The following is a 22,049-nucleotide window of genomic DNA, read 5'->3' on the forward strand; positions in this document are numbered from 1 at the left end:
ATGGTCCATTGAGTGATGAGTATACTCCATAGTCACCATTAGGTACTCATGGTTACCACAGTCACTGTAGTGAACAGATTCCAATGTGAGTGTAACGAATATAGTCAATGACCCACTACTCCATAAGTCACTATGGTCCACAAACATGAAGTGTACTCCCTATGGAGTAAGTCTCCATTCCCCGTAGGTATACTACACATTCTCCATTCTGTACATGATACATGCACTCTAGTGAGTGGAGTACTCACACTACCAGATGCCTATACCACATACCATACTGGGAGCTGAATGGTCACCTAGCTCATCTATTACTTCGTTCACATTCTATACATGCTCTACCACTCTCCTACTGTCTCCATGTTAATACTCACCAGTACCATGACTGAATGTTGTACAGTGGTCAGGTAACCAGACACCCCTCCAGGCATCACTCACAAAGTAGTCATGCCATGTCACCAATTCCAGACTTGTGAACACCCTGGTAGATGGTCTCTCATCTCCATACTACATAGTCACCTCACCATGCATACTTACAACTCATCCAGTCATAGTACTGACATTAAAAACTACACCCTAGCCTAGGTGGAATACAGATATACTCACCCTCACTATGTGGTTACCACACCACTACACCGTAGGTGACATGTTCAATATGGATGATACTCTATGAATGTTCATTATCTCCTGCAAGGGGACTACTCATTATGGTCACCACACAGTATCAGATACCAACACATATCCAAAACTCATACAATACACACTTACAAAAGATGTAATGGTATGGTGTATACTGAATAACTAGTATGTAGAAATATACTACCCTTCACCACATTGACAAAAGTGTGACATCACTAATCTGGGTTAGTAACCTATTACATATCCGTTACCATGGACACATCTCATCTCACTATATAGTAACAATATGTTAGTACCATGATTCTACAATTATTCAATAGTATGGTAGTATAACTATTGGTGACCACAAGATGAGGAATTCGTATTACTAGTGTTCGCAATGTTACATTTCTGACACACCCACTATTATAGTAGTGACATGGTATCTACTATTGTAACATAACTAATGATAATACACCATACCATTACATCTTTTGTAAGTGTGTATTGTATGAGTTTTGGATATGTGTTGGTATCTGATACTGTGTGGTGACCATAATGAGTAGTCCCCTTGCAGGAGATAATGAACATTCATAGAGTATCATCCATATTGAACATGTCACCTACGGTGTAGTGGTGTGGTAACCACATAGTGAGGGTGAGTATATCTGTATTCCACCTAGGCTAGGGTGTAGTTTTTAATGTCAGTACTATGACTGGATGAGTTGTAAGTATGCATGGTGAGGTGACTATGTAGTATGGAGATGAGAGACCATCTACCAGGGTGTTCACAAGTCTGGAATTGGTGACATGGCATGACTACTTTGTGAGTGATGCCTGGAGGGGTGTCTGGTTACCTGACCACTGTACAACATTCAGTCATGGTACTGGTGAGTATTAACATGGAGACAGTAGGAGAGTGGTAGAGCATGTATAGAATGTGAACGAAGTAATAGATGAGCTAGGTGACCATTCAGCTCCCAGTATGGTATGTGGTATAGGCATCTGGTAGTGTGAGTACTCCACTCACTAGAGTGCATGTATCATGTACAGAATGGAGAATGTGTAGTATACCTACGGGGAATGGAGACTTACTCCATAGGGAGTACACTTCATGTTTGTGGACCATAGTGACTTATGGAGTAGTGGGTCATTGACTATATTCGTTACACTCACATTGGAATCTGTTCACTACAGTGACTGTGGTAACCATGAGTACCTAATGGTGACTATGGAGTATACTCATCACTCAATGGACCATTGTGGAGTCTGTAAGATGCCTATACAAAGTGAGTACTCATTGTACATAGTGGTCATGCACTGGAGTATCTAGTAGAACATGGTAATGCATAGAGAGAACCTGCACATACTGGCATACAGTCTGACATGCATTAATGCATGTGTAGTCATACTATGGAGATGGTGGATCATGCATAGTGTGCCACCCATCATGTTCAGTTGACCATACCACTGACCACTACGTGGTTACAATGACCCTGTACTCACTGAATACTAGGTTGACCATACTTGTGAGTACCATGTATAGTGTCTCTAGATACTACTCTGTATGGATGCTCAGTATGGAGATCATGGATAGAAAATTCTCTATGGAATAGAGAGGTACTATGCAGAATGATGTGTAGTCACTGGATACCAGAATGGGTAGGAGAATGTCTATGGAGTGTAAGGTACTATGAATGATGTGCATTATGTTCCCTTCGGTCACACTGATGAGGCACTACTTACCATACTTGTGACTACATGGTGGTCAACTCATGACCAGAATGGGTACTAGAGAATCTCATGAAGGTACTATCCCCGAAGGGTACCAGGAATGGATGCTCAGTACGAAGTACTGATGATGATACTCATGAAGAGACTTCCCCGAAGGGGTAGGAGAATGTCTATAGACTCCCCTTCGGTTAGCATTCATGCTCCCTATGGTCGCCTAAAGACATTCCATAGTGACAAACTCCCTAGTCTCCGACGTCGGTCGGGAAGAGTCTCATAAGAATGGTACCACGAAGTGGTTATCACCACTAGTGAAGACTACTCCCCCGAAGGGGATAGACACTCATGCCCCGACAGGGGATAGACTCTCTATGAGGTACCTAGAAGGGAGACACTGCCCAACAGGGCAGAAGATACTCACCCCCCAAGAGTCTCCGGAGGAGTACTAGAGAATCTCCCTACGGGGTAGGAATACTGCATGCATGTGGGGTAGGTACTCCTAGGAGAATGGAGCCTCCATGGGAAGACTACTCCCCCTACGGGGTGGGAAGAATGGTAGTACTACCCCGAAGGGGTGGGAATAGAGACACTCCCCTACCGGGGAATAAAGAGTCTCCGAAGAAGACTAACACTCCTACGGAGTGAAGAATAGTCCTGTCTATCTGTCACCTGTTAAGAATTTTGAATCAGTTTGGGAATTTTCATTTTTTTAGCCTTTAAAATGCCGATCCCCACAGTCACAAATTGCAAAAAGAAACACATGGTTTTTGGGATTTAACGCCTTGAAAATCAGAAATTTCTCATAGTCGGGAGACTGCTAAAAGTGTCCAAAACCCAACATTTACTTGACTTGGCCCGGATAACTACCACTCGGTGGATCGGGGGATAATTATCCCCAGATGGCAACCAGGCGACCCATGGGGAGCCTAGGCGACTAACAGGAGCTCTTCCTACTAGTAGTCTTTCCCTCACTCCGTAGGAGTGTTAGTATCTTTATGAGACTCTTGGGGAGTGTCTTTAGGCGACCATTCCCCGGAGGGTGAGTGTTTTCACTCGATAGAGTGTAGATCTTCATTAGTCTCTCTAGAAGACTCTATGGAACATCTTCCCCGGTAGGGGAGATTCTCTATTCCACCTTCGGTGGTAGACTCTTCCTGAGCATCATTATTCCCCTGTCGGGGAAGTCTCTCTGAGAGTATCATGCCCTTCGGGGATACTAGGCATTCTATGGAGACTAGGAGACACTAACATGCATGCATGACTCAGTACTAAGAAAGATTCTCACTATCATCTATTCTGCAGACAACCTCCAGAATGACTACTGAGAGTCTCCATAAGAGACTACTAGAGTGAGAGTAAGTGACCACTCAGGCTCCTATACTGCGTATAGTCACCACCTCTTCTCTACTCATAGAGACTAACATGCATGCATGAATGACTGGTCTCCATAAGAGTCTAGGGAGAGTCTCATAGGAATGGTACCACGAAGTGGTTATCACCACTAGTGAAGAAGAGACTCCCTTCGGCTAAAGCCTATGGTAGGTAGAGACTACTAGTAGGAAGAGCTCCCATAGGTCGCTGCAGAGCTCCTGTTAGTCGCTCAGTCCCTCATTCTTCGGGACATTTCACTATGCTCACTACTCCGTAGTTCGCATTCATTCAGCTAGCTGTACACACTTTAGCCCGATTTCTCAACTTTCAAGTCCTCCAAAGAGACTCATAATAATGTCGTTTCACTCCGCTTTTTCTACTCATTGATTATCCGTCAGTGAAGGGTCTGAATGAGTATTCTCCCCGTAGGGGTATGGCGAGTATACGGAGTATGGGAGCCTAGGCGAACAGAGTGAGCCTGCATACCGACCATAGGGAGGTGTACTGACCATTCCTGGTACCCTTCGGGGACTCTTCTATAGACTCTTTGGAGACCAGTCATCCATCCTCAGTGGACTATCATGCCCGGTAGGGGGTAGTGTTATTCTTAGTATCTCTGAGAGCATCATGCCAGAAGAGTCTGTAGCATGATCTAAGGGTAGCGATCTACAGACACCTTGGAAAGCACTAGCTTAAATACTGAGGATAAGGAAGAATGTGGTACTACTCGGACTCCTGGAGAGAGTACCAGTGTTTCCATGGATAAACCATCCATGTATGCAGAATGACCATATGACAGTCTAATTTGAATGTAGAATCTCCCATTATACTTGTAGGAATGAGTCCTCTCAGTATCTTTTCACCCATTCCACCCTACACATTTCTATGGAACCGAGAAATCTTGAACTCTCGACACAATTTATCCTAAAGAATATGTATACTAAACATAAAGTTTAGCAATGAAGAGATTACCTCTTCCGAGGCCAGCAAGATCCCCATCATCGTCCTTATTCTTAATATACATACATAGAGTCCACTTGCATGATCTTCTTCTACCCATTCAGTAGACCTTTTGTTAGCCTTCTGTCATACCTATTGCGTATTGTTTATTGTCAATAGTCATCCTTGTTCCCTAGGGAATATACCATCCATACTGATCATCTTCATATCAGTTGAGAGGTGGAGTGGGATGAGGATTCAGTATGGTTGGCCAATATGAAGCTGCTATCGATATCAGCAAAGTGCCTGGAAAACATGACCTAGAAGAGGATGGTGATAAAAATAATGAATATTATTATCAAGATGGTAAAGAAGGGATAATTGTAATCCTCACCGAAAATCTTCCAAAAGCTCCTGGATACAAGAAACTAGAGTACAAACCAGAAGACCATGGTACACAGATTAAAGGGATTAAGAAGGGAGACACTCCTCAGAATGTGCTTCCTAACCCTTCTGGATATTCCAATGTCACAGAGGTGGCAGTCTACTACTGGGAACTTGATTCTAGCTACAGCAACCCTCTCCTAATTCAACTTGTTGAACTTGGTAGTGATGATAAATACTATACTTGGCAATCTGGTAATAATTGGCACCAGCAAAGTGATATAACTGCTGACACTCTCAAGGAGAATCTTGACAGGCAGAACTGCAAGAGAAATGGCGCCCATATCGTAAATATCTCGTACAAGCTTCGCGGAACTACCTCGTATGGTATTGGTTACTACTGTCCAGTTTGTAATCAGAGAATTACGGTAAGCTATCTTGATCCACCTGATCATGACCATTATCACTACTACTCACACACTATTGGACATCCTGGTTCTTCGTCCTCAATCTCAGTCTCTGGCTTTAAGGACAAAGATAATTATCAAGTTGGACTCCCACCTGTTAAAGGTGCCCAGTTTATATCTGTCTACTGGAGACAGTTTACTGGTAAGCCTCTTCTCATTGCCTACCAACAAAGACCAGAAGGATGGTTCAAAAGAAATGCTAGTGATGGCAACACTTGGAGTGAAGTATCCCCGAATTTGATACCTGATCCTAGAGATACTAGTCACTATAGGAATAAAATCAAAGAGCTCCTAGACCTTAAGGAATATTACCCTAAACTTACCCCGGATTTATCTAAGATAGATAAATATTCCGATAGTAGTGGCATAAGTATAATTGTTAAAGTTGTTTCTCGAGGTGCTTATATAATTGAGCACTCTCTGAATGGCCAACAATTTAAACTTGATAAAGTTAAGCACAAGAACAACGTTCTAAAGGGTATAAGTTCTGATTATCCCTTGATTAGCATTACGGCCTACTATGACAAAGATGGTAATCCTGAGACTGAAGATAAATTTGACTTGGTTGAACTTGCTGTTCAAATACTTGAAAGTGGGATTCATTATACCAGATATATATACTACGGAAGACCTACTACAACTAGGGAAAATTCATGGTACGCATTTCTTAACTTAGGCACTCGGCCTAGTGAGGAAGATCTGAGGAAGGAAGTAGATAGAATTAATGAACTGAAAGATAAGAAATACAATATGGATCAGATCCTCAAGGCATCCATGCAAGTTGCTAAACCTGGAGTTGGTGCAGGGGTCGCTGGATTGGGTGGTTGGAAACTATGGTCTGTACTTGCGACTCTAGTTTAATGGTCCATTTCAGAATGAGACTCCCCTCTAGACTCCTCTCTTCTCAGTAGGCAGGACTAGGAAGTCTCTAACCTTAACTATTGATGTATAACATTACTCGTTTTCTTATAAGGGTACATGTCTTGAGAGTACTCCCACAACCTACTCTTGTTCTTATGTACACTCCTGATTCAAGGGTACCATTATGAGTCAAGCTCCTCCCTCTTGTACAGTACCAAAATGACCAGTGAGTCTAATGTACCACCAAGAGTCTAGACTAGCATTAATGTGGAATAACGAGTAGGTACTAACAACGACAAGGAAGTATTATAACATAGGTAAGCTGTAAAAAATGTAGAGTATATATGTATAAGGTTTTTAAAGAATTCTCACTAAAAAAAACCGCATCCTTACCTCAACCCCCAGAACTCTGTTAGGTAATTATACACAAGACTCCTAGTGACGTAAAAACAATATTCGCTAAAAATTAAAGCTTCGGAATGCATGAATTAATATTACAAATTAATTTTCGAATCGTACCCCAATGCGCCTGCCGTCCAGCATGTGATCATTGTACATGCTAATGGCATTTTTCGCACCAATTTCATCCGCAAATACAACCTTTCCAACTCCCTTTGATCTGCCATCTTCGTGGGTGAGTACATCGGCCCTGAAACAAGTATAATGAATTAAAAAGGCTTACCTAACGACCATCCCACAGTTTCTGAACAAATCCTTTAATGTCTTCCATGTTGTTTTCCATTGTAAATTCGTGACAATGACAGCAACCCCGAGCAAATTCTGTCCGAGATCTTTTCCATCGTCCAAGTCTCCCTGTGTATCAGAGCGCCTTTCAGCTTTAGCACGGGGTATATACCCTTCTCTGTCTTCACGCACGAATATTTGGCGATCTGTATGGAATGTGCACATAATATGAATACAAACCCATCAATAAAGTATCGTTAAGCTCGGAAATTGCCCTAGCTGCCGTTTCTTCATCTGCGAATTCAACAATTCCACAGCCCTAAACGGTAATGAACGCGAGTTATACACAATGATAGAGATAAGCAACAAAAGGTCGCACAAGTTAGTGCGATTCATAGAGATCGGCAATGTTTTTGCTTACCTTGGACCTTCCTATGTAGTCTTCGATGATATCCGCACGTATAACGTCCCCAACTTGTTTCATGTGGTCCTTCAACTCTTGCCATTTTACCTTCCATGACAAATTACCAACGTAAACTCTACATTTGCTAGACTGTACAAGGATATGTCATGGACGTGGAGGAATAGGCCTACCCTTGTCATTTTTCTCGTTATATGCAACTAAACGGTACTACACACATAAAGTGTGGGATTAGATCATAAGAGGTATAAAAAAAGATACACATCCATAAATCCGGTGAAAATATGGCTGTAATCCATTTTTAAAGCAAACCATCTTACCCCGGACCCGACCCCATGCATTACCCATGGGGCATCGAATTCCATATTCACTCTTTATGGATATATACGCGCAAATTGACTCACAGTACCAGTTGTTATGTTATTTCTATATGTAAAACGTGCGGCACATGACTCTACTTTCGTCCCTACCCGCCGTACTCGCAAGATTCCATGCCTATTCTCACACACGAGCCCATTTCCAGGATTCTAGACAAATCCAGCCCATAAGATAGTGCGTCCGTTCTGTGTCTGCAGATAACTCGACTATAGTATGTAAAATGGTCCATTCCTGCTGGAAGGAGTGCCCAGATTTCCTAGACCAGCCTCTTTAGGGTATCCATCACGTTCAAAACACTCTCTATCCCCTTGAGAAGACTCACTTCACTGTATGTAGTTTTAAATGTGCCTTGTAGAATAACATGGACGAACCTCTCAATGTCGCCGCTGTCGTTGTTGTTTGCCACTGAAAGCATCGCTGTGTACCTATAAAACAGTAAATTTAAATGTAAAATAACCTTTTTAGTGCCTTATTCAGCTGTACATCCAAAAGATTCAGTTGTCTTGTTCGAAAGTCAGAGCTGTGGTTGGATGCCTAGAAGAATTGTAAGAGGGAGAGCAACATTTACCATAGAAATTGGCTTTACAGATTTTATTTCTGGAATTTCATTCCTATTGTGAATCTTCATGAGCTCGGAACTGTCCAGGGGAATCTCAGCGTAAGAGTTGTAGCTGTGAGTATAGCGACCCTTTGGGCATTCGGTGGAAACGTTGCAAAGATCTTTGAATTCTATATATTCATAATGCGTAAATCACAAACTACCTGCGATGTTTTGCGTAATTTCGTCGCTGGCTTCATTTTGACAGCGACAACACCTCGTTTGCCCAGTTTTGCTGCGCATAAGCGGTACGTCTCTGCACTATTTAAACGTTAGTAGGTGGAATCTTCATTTAATGAATAAAATTGTCCAAATTTACCTGTCTACAAGTTTCCGATAGCATAGTCCACCCCTTTAACAACAGCGTCGCCATAGTCTGCGTCGTGTCGTCATTTTCTGTGCGCGAAGAAAAGTCAACATCCATAGTTTCCATTTTCAAATGCTATTCTTCTCTGTCTCTAGTCCCCATGGCATGATTTGGGTACACACTGGAATCTGCCAGTTGGCGTTTTCACTCGTATCTATTTTGCAATTTCTGCAAACTTGTGACTAGGTGTGCTCCGAAATCTGTGCTATAATACAGTGACTATCGCACAAGCTAATAATTTGCAAAATGGTTGGAAACAAAACAGAATTGACCCAAATGGTCAAAGAGAACGTCATGAACCTTCTGTTAGAAAAGGAACATGAACTTGATGAGATGATTCATGATTACTCTGTGATGGAGAATAAATTGGCAAAAGAGAGGGATGAAGAAACGTTAGAAGACCTAAGAGCCGCTAGATTGCGACAGTTACAGGAGCTTCATAGCAAAAGACAGGAGTATCTTAGAAAAGGACACGGTAACCTCACCGAAATTCACTCGGATAAAGGTTTTTTTGAGGCTTGCAGGGGAACAGATTCGGTTGTAAGTAACATTTATACTCTGTTTTATCCATACACACCAAATTTAATCGTGTTATACATAAACATCTAGGTGGTTCACTTTTATAGACCTACAACTGCACGCTGCGGGTATCTGGACAGTCACTTGATCAAGGTTGCAGAATCGCATTTCGACACGAAATTCATAAAGGTAAACGTCGAAAAAACTCCCTTCATTTGTGAAAGATTTAAAATTTGGTGTCTACCTACGGTAAGTAAAACCTTTTGTTTACACTTTACCATAGCTTATGATTATTAAAAATGGAAAGACAGACCATTCAATCATAGGATTTGACGAATTTGGAGGTTTACTAACCTTTTAATATCTTACTTGTACAGGTGATGGATTTTCTACCGAAACTCTCATAAAGGTTTTGGAAAAACATGGAATAAAATCTCCAAAGTGAAAGGTCCATAAAATTATCATTTCCAGTGAATGCGCAAAAATGTCATGAATCCAATAATTTACGTTTTGGGATAGACTCTTGTAGAGCCAATTTCCAGTCGTTATTTTTGTAAAAATGTAGTAAAATATTAATACAAGCCGTTACCGATAATACATGTGAGCTGTTTAATTTAATGTGCTCTTTAATGGGAAGACGTTTGCAAGAATAACCGAGATGCTTTGCCTTGTTGTAAGTTATTCCATTTAGCCTGTTTCTATCCACAATGCCACCAATCACATACACATTGTTGGAATCAACACTCTCTAACACATCCGTTGCATCCGCAGACAAATAGGTTAGTTCACGTCCGCAAATTGATTCTTTTCCTTCTTCACAGGGCCCTTCTTTATCCAAAAGGGATTCTATGGATTCGTATGTCAGCTGGCATAGCCAATTTTCGGTTCCAGAGATTCTGCCTAAGGCATCATCCAGGTGTCCACCCTCTTCTATACCGCAAATTATCAGGTTGAATGGTTTATCAGCTCTCTTATTGGCTCCATAAGACTGCATTATCTGATTTGCGAGGCTTTTTGCCTCCTTTTCCGACGCATACTGCTCAAATTCGCAGTCTATGACGATAGTAGCATTACCTTTGCAGAGGTTAATGAAAAGATCCTTTTTGTCTAATCTATTTGTGTGTTTACCTTCTCCATTTGCATCTTCCATTATATATTTACTGCACTATCACCCATCTAGGGTCGTGCTCTCCCAGAACAAAAGATTTTGAAACTATGGATACCGAAAAAAGGTGCTCCGGTTGTGATAATGTTACAACTAGCACATTATCTTGTCCAGTTTGTAAGGGGAAAGGGCAAATTAGCATATTCTGTAGTCAGGAGTGTTTCAACACTTCATGGAAGCAACATAGCAAGAATCACAGCGTAAGTAGCCTCAGTCCATCAACATTTCTCTTTGTGTTTTCTGTTTTTTGTGTATATATGCATAAAATCATAACTATGCTCTAGTCCGATGGAGATGCAAAATTGAAGGGAGATTCTTCAGACGATCCGCACCTAAAGTGAGTTATAATTCAGTTAAAATCTTGTTTTAGGAGGTTTAGAGGCTATCGATTCACGGGAGATCTGAGACCGTGGCCTATAACTCCCATTAAACGAGTTCCAAAACATATAAGTAAACCTGATTATGCCATCAACGGCATCCCGTACTCTGAAAACGATGTAAAAAGTTCAAACCATATAAAGGAGTATGATCAGAAAACTATTAAAAAGATTAGACGTGCCTGTACTTTGGGAAGAAAGGCTTTGGACCTTGCAAACTCTATGATAAAACCCGGAGTAACAGCTGACGAAATTGACAACGCTGTTCACGAATTTATTGTATCTCATAGTGGTTATCCATCACCCCTAAATTACTATGGTTTTCCAAAGTCTTGTTGCACGTTTGTTGTATCTTTATCAAATAACTATTTTGCAGTTCTGTAAACGAAGTTGTATGCCATGGAATCCCAGATTTACGGTACCTAATACTCTTCCTTATCATTGGTTTATAGGCCTCTTAAGGAGGGAGATATAGTAAATGTAGACATTTCCGTATATCTTAATGGAGCCCACGGGGATTTAAATGAGACCTTCTTTGTTGGAGAAGTGGACGAAGATTCAGTGAGATTGACAAAGGGCACATATACATCCCTAATGAAGGCTATAGAACGTTGTAAACCCGGGATGTACTATCGCGAAATTGGCAATATAATAAATGATGTAGCCGATAAATTCAAGTTTGTTTCGCATAGACAAAAGACAAGTTTTCAGTCTATCTGTTGTTAGGTCGTACTGTGGTCATGGCATTGGGACGGAATTCCATTCCTTGCCAAATGTTCCTCACTATCGCAAGAATAAAGCTGTATGTTTTATTTTCCCCTAATGTCACACTTTAGATTGGAATATTAAAACCTAATCAGGTTTTCACCATAGAACCAATGTTAAACCTCGGTTAGTCGAGAAATATTTAATTATAGCTGTGTTTAGGAGGTTATAAAGATACAAAGTGGCCAGATGATTGGACGGTAGTAACCGTTGATGGCAAAAGATCAGCGCAGTTTGAACACACATTACTTGTTACACAAACAGGTACATTATCATTAACATTTATTGCAGTGTTTAGGAGTTGAAATATTGACGAAACGCTTAGAATCTTCTCCTCCACTTGGATTCGATATCGATTTGTAAACCAGCGTTATGTGTATAATATAGACCACTTGTTCTACCCTTGTAATGTTGATCTCAAATAATTTTACTTGTGTAATTTATTTTCAGTGGAAGATTTTCTATTTGCAACATTAGGCGCCCATGAGAATAACAGGCGCCGTTTATCTTCCCTATATCGCCTCATTCTATAAAATGCAACAAAATGGGCTACCTCGAGCTCATAATCCATACGAGAACTCATCTGAGCTCTTGGAACATAAAACTAATCTCTTCAATAGTATTATTAGACAGAATTGGCTATATGGAGTAGATTATGCAGATATTAGAGGATTGTGCAAAGACTCTGTAACAATATACCAAGTTATAGATTTTAGAGATATAAGTAAGCCAAGTCACAGATCGGAAGATGATTCCGATGACGAGGATCAAGGAGATGACAACACAAAGACAACGTACGCACCAAAATATCACAAGGCTAATCGTATGCTTAAAATTACACTTTTTGATGGTGTATCTTACCATACAGCGTTCGAATACGAACCTATAGCCGCCCTGGACGTTTTTAACGTCACCGGAAACAACCATAATTCTGTACGTTGTTGCGGGAAAATTGCCCTTTACAATTCTCCAGTATTCCGAAGAAACGCCTATTGGTTGAATAAAACAAACGTAAAGCTTTTATTTGAGGGATACATTTGCAAAATTCACAATGAAGATTCACCTGCTCATGAAATATGTCACGAATCAAACCCGGAAATGTCTTCAGAGAATGGCATTAGTTCCAGGGTAATTGAATTAGCCAGTCAGTTTATAGACACTGAAGAATTTGCAATAAGCATGTACAATAGTTCACTTCCAACTACAGGATCAAGTTTAGATTCTTCCCAAAATACATCTACGAACATCAGTTTTTCAGGCTCTAAAAAGGATGTTACTACAGCCCCTAGTCTTGAAGATACGAGACAAACTTCTCTTAGCATATCTGGGCACACATTTTCAAATCGTACGGCCCCTCCTGTTACACCTAATCCCAGCACCGAATGCATAACAATAGATGATACGCCTGTTGTATATGATCTTACAGGAGAAAATGACTCACAACTTACCTACATTCATGCTAACAATTTGGCAATGGAAAGTAGGGAACCATCAAATAACAAAAATTTTAAAACTTATTTTCCAGAGGATTCAAAATATCAAAAGTTCAGTTTCGTTTCATTTTTAAATAGACGTCCTCACGCTGCAACAGATAACAAATCATTTCTTGAGTTCTCTAAAGAGAGGCTCGCAACATTCACAAGTGGAATTGGTATATCAATAAGAAATTTTTGCAACGTGTTGAGAGAATCAACCGGAATTTTGAATAATAAACCAGACCTTAAGCTACGAGTAGGCGACATAACATGTGAGTATAAATTTGGATTTTTAAATCATTCTACGCCTTTATATGCATACCCTGAAAACTCTCTAATGAACAGAGTACTTTCTGATCTCGTAAATAGGGTATTCAGGACAACGTTTGGCAGTAAATTTTGGCTTGGAATATTTGACGACTGCATTAGTTCGTTTTTTTGCATTTTTTCCCTAGAGACATTTATTCCATTTGTAACTCTACCGAGCACTATGGACAATTTAACTATATCTCAAAAACTAAACTCAATTGAGGGGTTTTTTCTACTAGAAGATTTTAACATTGAAGTAAGCCTTAACAGTGTGAATACACAATATTCAGGACACAAATATCATTGTATTGCGAGGATATACTCCAAATTTACCAAGTAGCACATTCAACAGTCTTTCAAAGGTGATAACCGAAAATTTTAAGCACCTTCAATATCACATGGATTTTTAATAATGCAGTATAAATTCATTTATGCAAATATATATTCTAGGAATAAATTTACAAAAGGGAACTAGCGGAATTTCCTCCCTTTAACAACTTGTATGCCTTGCGAAATTCTGAGATGATCCTACTGCGTTCATGTACTGCGATATTTGCTACATCTATCCCAACCTCGAATGGATTATCTACATGTAAAAATGGTTCATTCGATGGATTCTTTTTAAAATCATTGAATAAATCGTCGAAGACGCTAAAATCTACACTCCTTATACAAATCGGTTTCTTTGAAGAATGGAGATGAAACCAACCAAAATATTTGAAAAACTGCATGAGTAGTTCCCTGGATGAAAGTGTGTTCTCTGGACCGTTGTTACGTAAATATCGTAGTTCTGCTTCTATCTTTTTAGTATCTGTAGTAAATCTGCAGTCAAAACCAGAGACGAAATTAGGAATCTCATTAGTAGAAAATGCTAGGTCTTGTAGAGAGGGAAGTATTGGAGGACTACAATTTTGCAAAAAATGTATAACCATTAGAGATATTGCAAAAGATCCCATAGTTCCCTTTGATCTATCATTTAAATTTTTGTTTCTAGCCCACATTTTCAAAAATATAATCAAACTGCGAACTCTTATGTCTATTGATACATATACTCCTATAAGTGAGCTATTCACAACAGCGAGATTGTTATTTATAGCAATGTCAATTGATGCTCCATCGTATGCGTCAAGTGCGAATTCAGAATAGTTATGAGGCAAATCTAAAGATTTACCACCAGTATGCTTCCAGTGCACGATTGGTATTTTTGCATTGAATATTTGTTCAAATTTTCTCGTTGGAGCAAGTGGAGAAAGTACCTTTACAATACATCTTAAATTACGGATTTTTGCCGAACGTGAATTGACATTTGGTATTTGTACACATAAATCCAAATCGCTTCCATGGGTCCATAGCCCAGTTATAGCGCTGCCAAATACTGCAACAGAGCATCTATCATTCACTCTTTCGCGTAAATATGGCTCCAGGTAATTTTTTATACATTCATTCTTGGCTGTCAAGTCGTTTATAGTAAACTTTGGTTTTGTCAAAGCTTCCAAGTCATCACCATCCTCTGTGTAATGCTCCTTCTTTTGCGATAGAACTGAGTTTATATGATTAAAAGAACTACTTCTAATGTTGTGGTAGTTCAAATCTTCTGTTGTTAGTGGATATAAGGACTCATCCTCGTCGTCAAAAATGTCCGCAGATGTATAATCTTCTACCCTTTGGTGAGTAATGCTAGAGCTACTTCCTTGCGGAGTGGAATAACAAGCTCGGAATATTCTACTTCTATTATGAAAATAACCCGAGAGCCTTGCAGAAGCCGTATTACCTACATACTTTAGGTGCCGTGTGCAAAAAGAGAATCCCATTGGTGCGCTCTTCCGTAGTCTACAAAATCCATAAGAAGTATAATCCAAAATAATAGTCACGATGGACTATGTTATGGATATATAAGCGAGCGTACTCGTACGAAAATGTGTAGAATTCATGTCTAACATGTACTGGCTCTTTGTGATATTCTTAGAGGCCTTTGCATTCCTATACTCGAAACTCAGGATGTGTAAGACATTTTTCAGTGGCAAACAAACTATCGTATCCCAGAGGATTGTATATACTCTTCTTTCGGATCCCCACTACGTCTGGACTCTGGATTCCTCTCCAAACTCCTAATAATTAACAAAAGGTCTGAAATTTAAACCTATAGTACTGTTACAGGAGACTTGCGATAAATTTTGTCATTAAAATCCTAGGGAGCTCCGTAAAGCCGTATCAAAGCCGTCAGGAGCAATCATACTACTGCCATAGGAATAAACGCCTCGATACTAAGTCCTTCGTGGATATACCGGGATCATATTTAAACCAAGATGATACTTTCCACACTAAGGAAGAATGACCTAGTTAACAGGGCCACTCGTTCCATGAAGGCGTCTTTCAGCCAACATCGCTACGTAAGCAAGGATATAAAGCATGGAACTGACTGCAGACAAGGCCTCCTTGCTGGGTGTAACCAGCTGGTAGACGCAGTGAGTGTCACCTTGGGACCAAAGGGAAGAAACGTGATCATCGCATCTCCGTTCGGTCCTCCAAAGATAACAAAAGATGGTGTTACTGTTGCAAAGTCCATTGAATTGTCCGATAAGTTGGCAAATATGGGTGCACAATTGATCAAACAGGTCTCTTCGAACACAAATGACAAGGCTGGAGATGGAACAACAACCGCTGCAGTACTTGCTAGAGCCATATTTCAGCGTGGATGTAAACTTGTGGACTCTGGAATGAATCCCATGGATCTTCTTAGAGGTACGTTAACGTATGTGAAGGTCACAGTCATTCATACATAACTGAATCTAACATTTTATTTAGGAATAAATTTGGCCGTTGACAAGGTAACATCATTCCTAGACACTTTAAAGAAGGAGGTTACAACAGATGAAGAAATTTTAAATGTAGCGACAATCTCCGCAAATGGAGATAAGGTAGTTGGTAAACTTATTACCGATGCCATGGGAAAAGTTGGAAAGGAAGGAACTATAACTGTCGTAGAAGGAAAAACCTTGAATCATGAGTTGGAACTTGTAGAAGGAATCAAATGGGATAAGGGCTACATCTCACCTCATTTCGTTACAAATGTGAAAGATATGAAGGTGGAGTTGGACCGTCCATATGTCCTCCTCTGCAACGAAAAAGTTTCCAATGTCAAAACAATTTTGCCAATTTTGGAACACGTGCTCCAACAACAAGCTCCACTTCTGCTTGTAGCCGAAGATGTCGATGGAGAAGCTCTCGCTGTATTGATAGTGAACAAACTTCGTCTCGGTATTAAAGTTTGCGCTGTGAAGGCTCCAGGTTTTGGAGAACACAGAAAGGCAACACTCTTGGATATAGCCGAAATGACTGGTGCTACCGCAGTTGGTGATGATAGCTCATTCTCCGGACAATCTGACAATAACTACGTCTCGTTTTTGGGAAGAGCAAAGAGTGCAACAATTACAAAGGACCACACTATCATTGTTGAAGGTATGGGCGATAAGGCTAGGATCGAGGAAAGATGTGAAGGAATTAGAGCACTGATCAAAAACTGCGATTCAGAGTACGAAAAGGATAAGCTTAAGGAGAGACTTGCCAGATTAACTGGGGGAGTTGCAATTATTAGAGTTGGAGGAGCTAGTGAAGTGGAGGTTAACGAAATAAAGGATCGTGTAGAAGATGCATTGTGCGCAACAAAGGCTGCTGTTGAGGGTGGAATTGTTCCTGGTGGTGGAAGCGCACTTTTGTATGCATCAAAAGTGTTGGAAGGCCTCAAGACCGAAAACTACGACCAAAAGGTCGGAGTAGACATTGTAAAGGAAGCTATCCAAGCTCCAGTAAAGCAGATTGCTACCAACGCTGGATATGAAGGAGCTGTAATTGCAGAGAATTTACTCAAGGCTGGAGACCATCTCCAGGGCTTTAACGCGCAAACTGGAAAGTACTGCAATATGTTTGATGAGGGTTCGTTTTATTCTTTTCCACACGTTTATTTAGGAATCTTGGATCCAACAAAGGTCGTAAAAACCGCCTTGACCGATGCTGCCTCCGTAGCATCTCTCATGACGACCTCAGAGGTCGCAATATTCGACGCTAAAACTGATAAACCAGAGGAACCCGCGCCAAATCAGCCTCTATACTAAAAATTGTTGTTTTATAGTTGTATCTATCTTGCTACAACAAGTTACTGTTACCATAGACTGCTTAAAGGATGTGTCTTGTAATATTAGCGAGTAGTGTCCCTGTAAAGGGTACGTGGATCTCGGTACGTCATTTACTAGGATTCATTTGGAATCCGTGAATCTTTTCTCGCTTACGGAGAAAAATTTCATTCTCAATATCATTCTTTTGGATTTATTGAATTAATAAATGAGAATTTTTCTGTGTAGTGAGTCTTTCGGTAAATCGACCCGCCGCGGTCTGTGATGATGTACATGATCTATGTGGCAGTCCTAATAGCAGAGAATTTTCTTTGGCAGCCTAAATTTCTTAGGGTGTATCATGTAGTTTTGTAAAGCCCAGAGGGGCGTATGATGTATAAATGGTTTTTGTACCTATCGCACATTTTAACTAAGTTTTGTGTTATCTTGCCATAAAGATGGGATTTAACGTTTCGGGCCTCAGGAGGTTTCTCCACCAAATGCCTACCGTCTATTTTCTACTCTTTATCATATCAATGTCGGTATCTATCATACTGGTCAACTCTGGAGAAAAAGTTTTCAAAATGTATACATCCTGCCATGGCGACGAGGTGTTCGACATAACGTGGATTGGAGTATTGATTCTTTTACAGTGTCTCCTATCACTACCCTCGTTGGATAGACACGGAAACGAAGAGTACTCAAAATCCACAACATCAGTCATCTTGGAAGATGAATCAGATATGTCAAACAAGATAGGATATACCGCCGATAGCAGTAATATAACAATCAGGTATGCTTCGGAGTTGCAAGATCAGCCTACCGCCACTGCATCTATTAACAGTGGAGCACAGGGCTCTTATTCTGAGAAGCATTACAAGACGAGTGTTAGTAAGATAAAAGATAATCGTGTGGGATCTATATCACAAGAGGATACCTGCGGATATATAGATGGTGTGTCAGAGTCAGTTTTACGTGGACAGAACAAAAAGGAAGAGCAGGAACAAAAGTCATCTGGAACCAAGTGTTCAGCGCTAAATAACTGGTTTAATGCAAGATTTGGGATATGTTGGAACTCATTATGGATGCTCTTTTACAATTTGATTATATTCCTTGGAATACATTCCTCGCTGCTGGCTTCAAGGATACATGGAAACATTGACTTAAACAAATATGCACTGGAAACCTGTTCACACCTATCAGTGTTTCAGTTCTCATTAATGTCCCCTACTCTAAAATTCCCGCTTATAAGTGAATCGGTATTCATGATAACCTATTTGTCTTTTGCGGTCCATGAGCTTGTGGTTCGCAAGGCTGAAAACTCATTTCTAATCAAAAATTTCATAGGAAGGCACTATTTCAAGGAATCAATGTTACTAGGTTCTATACGTTTAATTGTACAAGTCGGTATCTTTTCTGGAAACATATTTCTCATTTGCTTCTGTATAACATGTGGCTATGGCTCTCCAATGCATGTCCTAGTTGGCTTTTCTCTCTCTATGCTGGTCCTATGGGTAAACTCTCACCTGTCTCAGATTTTACAACTCACACATCTGAGAGATATGAGGTCTGCAACACTAGATTTCAACTGGCTTTGGTCCATCATGAGTGCTTTTGTGCTATGGCTCTGTGGCTTTTTATTTTATGCGTCCGTATATGGGATCCCTTATTACTCACTCTATCTATATATACACCCTGTAGCGTGGATTCTCTTCTTGTCCCTCACATTCTACAAGGGAAGCCAAATCTTTGCCTGGAGGAACATACCTCAGGGGTGGGTACCCACCTTTAGTTAATTTTTAACCTTGTATTTATACACTTGTAATTTTAGAGAAAATGTAAATGTTTAGAATTTTCAAAAGGAACGTACACGCGGGTCATGTCAAGCGTGTCTTGAACAAGAGAAAGGAACTCTTTAGCGGGAGATATAGTAGAATATTTGCTGATCAAAGGGAAAGAGTGGATCACTTATTACAAGGAATTAGATATGAAAAGGATGCGGTGGTCAGAGAACTTCTTCACTCCCAAAATGTAGTTACAAATCTCTTGAATGACTGCACAGACAAACCATCGCAAAATCAAAAGTAGGTACCTTTTATACGAGTCTTAATAGTCTGTTTAGAGATCCGGATGTCGAATTTAAAAGGAGAAATGACGCATATCGCATATATCGAATGTTACGCCCTGATGCTCCAACGTTCTTTGAGGTTTGTCGATATGTGCAGAGCAAAACGCATTGCAGGAACAAACATCTCTTCATCTTAGTAAAAGCATGAACCAACTTCTTCAAAAGCCATCCACGGAATCTACAACTCTGGTTCTTGCAGATCCAAGTAACGTATTGGATAATAAAGAGCCTGTATTCACAACCGATTGTTATATTTTAGCTGTATCATCTCTTATAGAGTCTATAACCGATGATATACAGGATTTTTGTGCCTATATTGGGATCAAAAATCTTCCGGAAAAAAATGCTCCTAACCGTTTCTTGCTCATTTTTGATGCTCTGGTTGATTTTATAAAGCTAAGGTCTGATGGATCAGATGTAGATAAATGGGTTGAAGATGTTTGGTCAGCAATCAGTAAGCTTTTTATTAAAGAACTGGGAGAAATTTCCAACCAGGTACGAACCTCCTCATTAGTTACCAAAGCATTTAGGAGATGTCAAAGTGGCTAAAAGAACATTTAATTAGAGTTGCAGAGAATAAGGCTATTTCTGGGAAGCCTAAAGATGAATGGTACAGTCTACATAGGGATATATTGTACGATGCACTTCCATATCCAGAAACTATAAAAATTGAAAATAAGCTGGGTTACCCATTTAAAAAGGCGCATTCTTATTTTAATTCTCTCTTGTCCCTTTTTGATATATCTGAATTCGCTTTAGAGCATACATCGTCTTTTCTAGAGTCGTTAAAGGGCATTGGATTATTAGACTGGTTTAAACTTAAACCCAATGAAATTGAAGAATCAATGCTGGGTAACATATCAAAGGAACACTATCCAAATAAAGAGGATTTAGAATTGTCTAGTCTTTTAATAGATACTCTAGCTAGAAACATGGATCATTTGCTTAACATCGAAACGTACTCACCAACTGCGTTGTTATCTTTTGTTCACAAATCAGTATGTTTCTTTACGTTTTCATGACAATTTCGCAGTATGAAGATAGTGTAAAGGATGCGCCAGAACATCCTTGGCTACCAGAAAAGGATATTAAACAAATTATCACAAATAGACTCCAAACTATAACAAAAGTGGAGAACCAAGATGTTATTTCAAACGATATTAACAATGTACTAGATACAAAAAAGACTCCCCTGGACGAAATTGTAAGTTAAATTTACCAAAACACAGTTTTTTAGATTGAAGACGAAGAGAAATATTCAAGATCCATTGGTCCGGGTATTATTTCTGTTGATGACGAGGGTAAATGTGAATTTAAGTGGAAAGTTCCTGCTGGAGCACAATATGATAAAAAGAGGGGAATCTATGTAAGGATGCGTTCCACAGCTGATCCGCAATTTATTCTAAACAGGTTTCGCTTCTGTGTATTGGATAGGAGAAGAATGAGAAGTATGACAAGAGAGGGAAGAGTATATTTTGTTCGCGTTGTAACTGCAGTTGGCAATGGAGATGGGTATATTGGATTTGGTGTAGGCTTTGGAAATGACATAAGCTCTGCATCTACAATGTCTACAGAAGCTGCATTTAAAAATATGTTCTTTGTTGACTTTGATCCCAAGGAGGTATTAACAACTCCAGTCCGTGCAAAAGAATATGGAGCAACTGTTACAATTACACCAAAGCCTTTTGGATCAGGAATAACAATAAATCGCAAGTTTTTACCATTGGCGTATATAATCGGATTAGATAATGTAAGAATAACATTCCACGGTTCAAAATCATGGATTACACGAGCTGCTGCACTCAGAAGGGCTTTAGAGTCCATATACTCTAGAAAAACGGCATGTAATATGACTGGAAATCGATATATCTATCACAGAAATCCAGGAGACCATACAATTCACTGGCCCGACGAATGGTTTGTGCCAATATCCGAAGAATATAAACAAAGAATTGCAACAATCAAGAGAAATAGGATCAGGGAATTCAAAAGCAGTATTAGAAGGAGATATTCCCTTCTCACACCATATGATATTTCCCCCGGAAGGCCCAAGTATGCCGATAGAAGATTTATGTCGCCATTAGAAAAACTGAGTACCGACATTAAATACGTTGAAAGAATTAACACGGACGTTTCAAAGTCTATGCTGCAACTGCCACTCTTACACCATAGATGAAACACATAATTAAATTTAAATTCTCTAATCTACAGTTGCATGCAACACGTGGACACTGCACCTTTGAACAAAACCTCTCACACTCTGAAACTCTCGGAAAAACAATTCCAGACCTCTATGTTAAATGTGAACTGGTAATCTCAAATGCTCCAGAAGAATTTTGGGCCTCCATTCCCCATAGGCATCTATATATGTCCCTTTAATAAATCA

The 22,049-nt window shown here is 39.9% G+C and overlaps 11 protein-coding genes across 11 annotated transcripts; 7 read left to right on the forward strand and 4 right to left on the reverse strand.

Annotated features, from left to right (window-relative positions):
- Positions 1-4,919: 4,919 nt before the first annotated feature.
- Positions 4,920-6,368, forward strand: BEWA_027940 (hypothetical protein; the record flags this gene model as incomplete). Its single annotated transcript, XM_004829554.1, has 1 exon — positions 4,920-6,368. One exon carries the CDS (start codon positions 4,920-4,922, stop codon positions 6,366-6,368), a length of 1,449 nt encoding a protein of 482 aa, XP_004829611.1.
- Positions 6,369-6,818: 450 nt separating this feature from the next.
- BEWA_027950 (RNA recognition motif domain containing protein) lies at positions 6,819-7,765 on the reverse strand. Its single transcript, XM_004829555.1, has 5 exons — positions 7,647-7,765; positions 7,474-7,605; positions 7,293-7,371; positions 7,051-7,258; positions 6,819-7,017 (listed from the first exon to the last, which is right to left on the reverse strand). The coding sequence occupies exons 1-5, from the start codon at positions 7,653-7,655 to the stop codon at positions 6,870-6,872; spliced, it is 576 nt and encodes a 191-aa protein (XP_004829612.1). The 5' UTR covers positions 7,656-7,765; the 3' UTR covers positions 6,819-6,869.
- Positions 7,766-7,870: 105 nt separating this feature from the next.
- On the reverse strand, positions 7,871-8,892 carry BEWA_027960 (hypothetical protein). Its single transcript, XM_004829556.1, has 6 exons — positions 8,769-8,892; positions 8,614-8,710; positions 8,420-8,571; positions 8,309-8,385; positions 8,223-8,276; positions 7,871-8,177 (listed from the first exon to the last, which is right to left on the reverse strand). The coding sequence occupies exons 1-6, from the start codon at positions 8,880-8,882 to the stop codon at positions 8,108-8,110; spliced, it is 564 nt and encodes a 187-aa protein (XP_004829613.1). The 5' UTR covers positions 8,883-8,892; the 3' UTR covers positions 7,871-8,107.
- A 170-nt stretch (positions 8,893-9,062) lies between these two features.
- BEWA_027970 (hypothetical protein) lies at positions 9,063-9,780 on the forward strand (the record flags this gene model as incomplete). The annotated part of the gene is made up of 4 exons (XM_004829557.1): positions 9,063-9,356; positions 9,426-9,584; positions 9,619-9,679; positions 9,713-9,780. The coding sequence occupies 4 exons, from the start codon at positions 9,063-9,065 to the stop codon at positions 9,778-9,780; spliced, it is 582 nt and encodes a 193-aa protein (XP_004829614.1).
- Positions 9,781-9,820: 40 nt separating this feature from the next.
- BEWA_027980 (hypothetical protein) lies at positions 9,821-10,501 on the reverse strand. The gene has a single exon (XM_004829558.1). It carries the CDS (start codon positions 10,483-10,485, stop codon positions 9,823-9,825), a length of 663 nt encoding a protein of 220 aa, XP_004829615.1. The 5' UTR covers positions 10,486-10,501; the 3' UTR covers positions 9,821-9,822.
- Positions 10,502-10,550: 49 nt separating this feature from the next.
- Positions 10,551-12,005, forward strand: BEWA_027990 (methionine aminopeptidase, putative; the record flags this gene model as incomplete). Its single annotated transcript, XM_004829559.1, has 9 exons — positions 10,551-10,700; positions 10,785-10,837; positions 10,871-11,218; positions 11,254-11,295; positions 11,330-11,554; positions 11,589-11,679; positions 11,714-11,768; positions 11,805-11,906; positions 11,941-12,005. 9 exons carry the CDS (start codon positions 10,551-10,553, stop codon positions 12,003-12,005), a joined length of 1,131 nt encoding a protein of 376 aa, XP_004829616.1.
- A 171-nt stretch (positions 12,006-12,176) lies between these two features.
- Positions 12,177-13,836, forward strand: BEWA_028000 (hypothetical protein; the record flags this gene model as incomplete). The annotated part of the gene is made up of 2 exons (XM_004829560.1): positions 12,177-13,682; positions 13,717-13,836. 2 exons carry the CDS (start codon positions 12,177-12,179, stop codon positions 13,834-13,836), a joined length of 1,626 nt encoding a protein of 541 aa, XP_004829617.1.
- Positions 13,837-13,884: 48 nt separating this feature from the next.
- Positions 13,885-15,237, reverse strand: BEWA_028010 (hypothetical protein; the record flags this gene model as incomplete). Its single annotated transcript, XM_004829561.1, has 1 exon — positions 13,885-15,237. One exon carries the CDS (start codon positions 15,235-15,237, stop codon positions 13,885-13,887), a length of 1,353 nt encoding a protein of 450 aa, XP_004829618.1.
- Positions 15,238-15,732: 495 nt separating this feature from the next.
- Positions 15,733-17,538, forward strand: BEWA_028020 (heat shock protein 60, putative; the record flags this gene model as incomplete). Its single annotated transcript, XM_004829562.1, has 3 exons — positions 15,733-16,168; positions 16,232-17,359; positions 17,393-17,538. 3 exons carry the CDS (start codon positions 15,733-15,735, stop codon positions 17,536-17,538), a joined length of 1,710 nt encoding a protein of 569 aa, XP_004829619.1.
- Positions 17,539-17,993: 455 nt separating this feature from the next.
- Positions 17,994-19,331, forward strand: BEWA_028030 (hypothetical protein; the record flags this gene model as incomplete). The annotated part of the gene is made up of 1 exon (XM_004829563.1): positions 17,994-19,331. The coding sequence occupies one exon, from the start codon at positions 17,994-17,996 to the stop codon at positions 19,329-19,331; it is 1,338 nt and encodes a 445-aa protein (XP_004829620.1).
- Positions 19,332-19,377: 46 nt separating this feature from the next.
- BEWA_028040 (hypothetical protein) lies at positions 19,378-21,839 on the forward strand (the record flags this gene model as incomplete). Its single annotated transcript, XM_004829564.1, has 6 exons — positions 19,378-19,619; positions 19,649-19,742; positions 19,778-20,158; positions 20,194-20,639; positions 20,663-20,867; positions 20,901-21,839. 6 exons carry the CDS (start codon positions 19,378-19,380, stop codon positions 21,837-21,839), a joined length of 2,307 nt encoding a protein of 768 aa, XP_004829621.1.
- Between the last annotated feature and the right edge of the window lie 210 nt (positions 21,840-22,049).

Source organism: Theileria equi, chromosome 1, assembly GCF_000342415.1.
Source record: "Theileria equi strain WA chromosome 1, complete sequence".
In the NCBI taxonomy this organism is placed as follows: domain Eukaryota; phylum Apicomplexa; class Aconoidasida; order Piroplasmida; family Theileriidae; genus Theileria; species Theileria equi.